At 30.5% G+C, this 5,655-nt stretch overlaps 1 protein-coding gene across 2 annotated transcripts in view; it reads right to left on the bottom strand.

The window, feature by feature from the left end:
• The window catches only part of LOC107452560 (protein-lysine N-trimethyltransferase SMYD5), a 126,377-nt gene that overhangs the window by 110,714 nt on the left and 10,008 nt on the right, over positions 1 to 5,655 (bottom strand). For both annotated transcript variants that reach the window (XM_043050579.2, XM_016069052.4), the window contains exon 2: positions 1,468 to 1,716. In XM_043050579.2, the coding sequence (XP_042906513.1) occupies positions 1,468 to 1,716 (249 nt within the window). The remainder of the gene's footprint in view (positions 1 to 1,467; positions 1,717 to 5,655) is intronic.

Here is a 5,655-nt window from a genome sequence, read left to right as displayed (position 1 = left end):
GTCTAGATTCCAAATATGTAAAAAAAATTATATGTTTATTCAGAGAAAGTACGTTTTTGTGTCTGATTTCGTAACTTAATTAATAGTTAGCACTAATTAATTAGCATATTTGAGGTCACCCCCAGGAACCATTAAGATTGACACTTAGTTCCTGAAAATCCGATCATTAGAATGAAAGTTATTCAGGGTGATATCTTTTTTTTTTTTTGCGGACTGTACATGTGCTGTTATATATGATTTTTTCACATAGATATATCGAAATAAAAGTAGAAAATAGTGCAGCCACTATTTTTTTCAAACAATTGAACTCGCTAAGATATTTACAGAGGTGATTGTGAGCCCAAGTCAAAATTCCGGAAAATTTCTTGAGTTACACATACCTATACCATTTACACATACCTATGATGACCTGGAGAAGTAATTAAAATTTACAAATATGTCTTTCTTTCTTGAGTTTATGATTATAATAACTATTTACTGATAAAAAAATAAATATTAATCAGGAATATAAGCTTATAAAGTATCTGTCTCTCCCTTACAAACAAATAAACTGTGTTTTTAAGTTCCACCTTTGAAAATTTGATTTCCGGAAATTATGTGAATAATAATTTTTTGAAAAGTCTGGACCTTTGATCTCCGGAAACTTCCGGATCACTGTTAGCGAAAAATCCGGAAAACCAGATTTTTTTTCCGGAGCACAATCAGCCCTGCATTTAGCAATTTCAAGTAACTGTTGATTTATCTTTAGAATTATATCCCTGATTTTTCCTAAATTTTGCCCTCCATATTCTGAAGATGTCAGCGCAATAAGTTTAACTTTCAAATAAACTTCTATGCACTCAAAAACTGACAAATCAAATAGGATCCTTAATAAGATAATTTTTCATTAAGTGCTTTAAAGAATACCTGAAGTTGGTGCACCTGCGAGCACCTTAGCAAGTTGGGAAATATTTGTATGCACTTACTAGTAAGAATATCATGGGAAAATATATCTAATTTTATAGTGAAGCCCTACCAATATTCAAAGCATTTAGTGTTTAGCCCTTTCGTTGCGATCTTAAGTTCAGTTAATTGATATGTTTAGTAACATCGCAAAACAGTCTGAAACACCAATTTGCATAAAGTTTTTTTAAATTGGTTAATTGGTTTTAAATTAGGAGAAAAGTAGCTTCTTTTCGTTTAAAAAAAAAAAACTTTAATGTTCATAAGATTTGCTTGAGAAATAGTGCATGATTCATACAACATGGTTACTTTCTGTTAGTACTTTACTAGAGGAAGAGAAAAGTGAATGAAAAGAAAATTTTGGATAGTTGAAGAAAAAAAAAAGAAACATTTCAAATAGAAAGTAAAGTTTTATGCTTCAACTTATAGGGCAGAAATATTTTCTTAACCTAATTTGATAAAAATTCTTGACCAAAGTGTAAAAAATATTTTAAAAAGTATATACATAATTTATTAATAACTTACTTCACAATAAGAACATTCTATATAATCATCCTTTTTAGTATTACAACATTCAGGATAAGGAAGATGAAGATCGGGTATACCAGTTAATCTTCTAACATTTTCTTCAGCAGTTTCAAGTGGTCTCATGCAATAATCACAGGCAAGGTACCCATAAGCTTGATTCCATAGAAACTGAGCACACACCAATGGCCTTTCTTCAAAAATGACATCACCAGGATTAAACTTGCGTAATGCAAACAGTCCTTTACCCTGAGAATTTCCAAATTATGAATGACATTTAACATATAATCACAATTAAAAATGAAAATTATTCTTAAATTTTCTAGCTCACTTTTATTCCTTAATTTAAATTAGGATAACAATATAAAGGGGAAAATATCTTTATGCAAATTGAGTGTCTGCTCATGGTACCCACTATTTCACATTTTGCTAAAAATAAACAGATTTATAGAATATTTGCTGCTACTTTAAAAAGTATCATTAACCTCAAAATTAATAAAAAAAATTTAAAATTCTGAAATTTTTACAAGGATAGAAATTAAGAATATATTACACTAATGCGTATAAAAGATAAATTAGATATAATGCGTATAAAAGATAATAAGACATATTACACTAACGCCAATAAAAGATTACACTAACACGTACCATACACTCTTTCTGTGGTGCGTTCAAGCACCTCTATTAGAGAACCAATAAAAGATTACACTAGCTCACACCACACACTTTCACAGGTCTGTTCAAGCACCTCTATCAGTTTTTCTTTTTAAAAATATTCAAAAAAATTATAAAACAAATAAATTTAACAATACGATTTTTTAATTTTTTTTTAAATTAATAAAAATTTCAATACAATTAAAACTACAATTATACAATTCAATTTTATCATCGTATTTCAATAAGTAGGTTACAAACAGGTCTTTTTTAAATAATTTTAATTTACAAATTTATAATAAGCGGATCATTATATTGAAAGTAAAAAAAGTTATTAAAGCAAAATTAGATTAAAAATTTACAGAGAGGATGTGAACTATTCAGAAATATGACAAACTAACCTATTTTGCAATAGACTTACCACAAAACCAAAAAATAAATCAGATAAATTCACTAAAAACTAAATTCATTTGAGATTGATGGTAATCAATGGCTGGTGGGTCAGTGTGACAATTATTTCATTATAGTCAGTCTGATTTTAGTGGTCCTAGATCATTGTTTCTCAACGGGGGCGTTGGGAGTATGCTAAGGGGCGGTGGACTTGTTTTAGGCGTTAGGGGGGCGTATGTTTTGGGCGGTAGGGGGGCGATGAGCATGTTTTTTCATTCAAATTTAATTATAATACTCCCAAATAAAAGTATTAAATTAAGAATCATTTAGTAAATAAAATTAATCTAAAATTAATGTTAAAGAAAAAAAGATTAAATTAATATAATAAATTAAGATTATCTGATACAACATTAGTACCAGCAGTAAAACGAACTTATGCAACACATATTCTCCGATCCGAATCAGCACAGTGCATGAGTCAGTAGTTTTTGCCTCTGACTCAATCAAGCCATTTGGTGAGAATTAAAGTGCATGCGCTTTTAGAAAAATGTTCGATTTGACCAGTGTTTCTTATGATGGTTTAGTTCGCTTCCTAGCAGTTTTTTACCCAGTTTCAATTCAATTTCATTGTTTATTTGGCCAGGTATGTTTGTGAATTAGTTCTTAATCGTAAATTATTTATTAATTTGAAAAAACAGTTGAATTTCTTTCATTCGTATTTTGCTGCCACCAACAATGTCAATTAACATAAATAAGTGTCTTCAATACACTGTCATGTACTTAAAGTTCAGATTTGTTCAATTGCTGTCGAACTCTCAACAACCCATGAATTTATTTTATAACAAAGATTAATATGATGAGACAATGGAGCTTTTCTGTTAGCAGAAGCATTTGCAAAATATTCATCCTCTCAAACAAAATAAAGATTTGTCATTTTTCACGAACAGAAACAAGTTTCTGAAGGCACCTTTGGCCTCAGGCTTACTAACAACCTCATCACAAAAATGCGATGATGGTTTGATAAGTTCTTATAATCTATCAAAATTAATTGCTAAATCTGGGAAAGGTCATACCATCGGCAAAGAATTGATACTGCCGGCTGTCAAGGAAATTTTAGGAACAGTTTTACACTATCCAGCCTCATCCGATTTAATCAAAAATATCCCTTGCAATAGAGGGTCGACATGGTGGGTTTTCCTCCGTTTTGAAGAGGGTGATACCAGATATTTTAGCAGTTCATTGCGAGATTCACAGACAGTATTTAATAAGAAAAAATCTCAGCGACCGTTTGCATCAGTCATTTCAATATGTCATATCATCTGCGAACAAAATTCGCAGCAATGTTCTCAACGATTGATTACTCAGACAGCTGTTTAAGAAAAACTAGAAGAATATCGCTTGCTACTACAAGTTTTCCAAAGGAGCCTGTCTCAATAGGTTTTTGAATCTTTTTGACTCTGTGCTCGAGTTCCTCAAAGACAGAATGTAGCTCTGAGAGATAGATTGCTAGAATTTAAGATAGACGTTGGTGGATTTATTCGCAAAATTTAATAGCGTTAATTTACAACTTCCAGGTGACAAACTCAATTTGATACCTACAAAATCAGTTATTTCTACATTTTTAAAAAAACTTATTTTGTGGAAGCAGAAATTTGGTAGGAATGAGTTCAACTAATTTCATATCTTATCGTATTTTGAAAAGAATGGCGAAATTTCCTCTGATGATACACAAGAATATAGTTAAAACCATTACTCTTTGCACATGGACTTACCGTTATAAATATGTTTTGTTCTGGAAGTCCTTCAATGGGTTATGAACCCTTTTTTGAATATTGAAACAGAAGAGGTTCAGATTCAGGAGGAATCGGTCAAACTCTCAACTGATGAAGCTTTGAGATGGTGATAGCTCACAGAATTTTGACTTCAAGGTAACATCAGTCGCCTCTACTCTGGACTGTCAAAATTCTTTTGTCAAAGTTCATTCTTATTGTCAAAATTATTTTTAATTTCCTTCCCTTTCTCCTACCCTCGTCGAACGTGGATTCAGTGCTGTTATGGATCTAGCCACAAAAAAGAGAAATAGTTTCGAAATCATGCAACGAGGGGACTTGCGTCTTCACCTCACTAAAAATATTGAACCGAACGTTAAGAAATTGGCGATGAACCATCAAGTACAATCATTTCACTCACATAGTAACTTGATTATTTTATTGATACTACTTTTATTTTGGGATGTTTTTTTAATTATCTAACTAAGAACAAGTGACTCTTTTTAAGCATAGTTTTCTTTGTTGCACTTTTTTTTCATTACCATATTTATTTTTGTTATGGCAAATAGACTGCGATTACCTGCAGGGAGAAAATTATCGAGTTAACATTCACTTTATTTTTTTTAAAGAAAGCAAACAAAATTTAATGCTTAAAAAATTGCCTAAAAATGTATCTCATAATTCAGCACACCCCCTCCGTCCCCATGCTCTAAATCAGGGGTCTCCAAACTACGGCCCGAGGGCTACATCCGGCCCGCGGAGAGCTAGCATACTTGAAAACTCCTTTTAGAGAACATATTTTTTATAGCAAATTAAATTTAGTTTACTGAAGTGTTCTAATTTTATGTTGAATAATTATTAATATGACATCTACATTGATATGGTCATGGGCTAACTACTCATAACATTGTTGTAGGCTTATTGTTATTGTTTTTGTGATAAGTTGGATAAAGAAACACAGAATTGTAATGAGTAAAGACATGTATAATATGCAGAAAATTTAACTTCAGTATATAATAACTAACAAATTATTGAAATGAATCCAACAAACATTTTATACATTTTAAATAAAAACATAACTTATAACAAGCATAATGACATATGAAATACTAATGAGATTTATGTAATTGAGATTTTCCACTGACAATAGTTTGTAGTTGTGGACTAATTTTACTTGTACCAATTTAAGATGCTCATCAGTTTTACTTGTACCAAAAGAGATTTAAGATCAGGGTTCGTGATTTTTTTGATTTTTTTAAAAAAAATCAAAAGAATCAGATTTTTTTGATTTAAATCGGATTTTTTTGATTTAAATCAGATTTTTTTGATTTTTATTCAAATACACTGTAAGAACTTTAATTTATGATTAAAAAAA

Source organism: Parasteatoda tepidariorum, chromosome X1, assembly GCF_043381705.1.
Source record: "Parasteatoda tepidariorum isolate YZ-2023 chromosome X1, CAS_Ptep_4.0, whole genome shotgun sequence".
Taxonomy (NCBI): Eukaryota; Metazoa; Arthropoda; class Arachnida; order Araneae; family Theridiidae; genus Parasteatoda; species Parasteatoda tepidariorum.
This window is presented reverse-complemented; position numbering and strand designations above follow the sequence as displayed.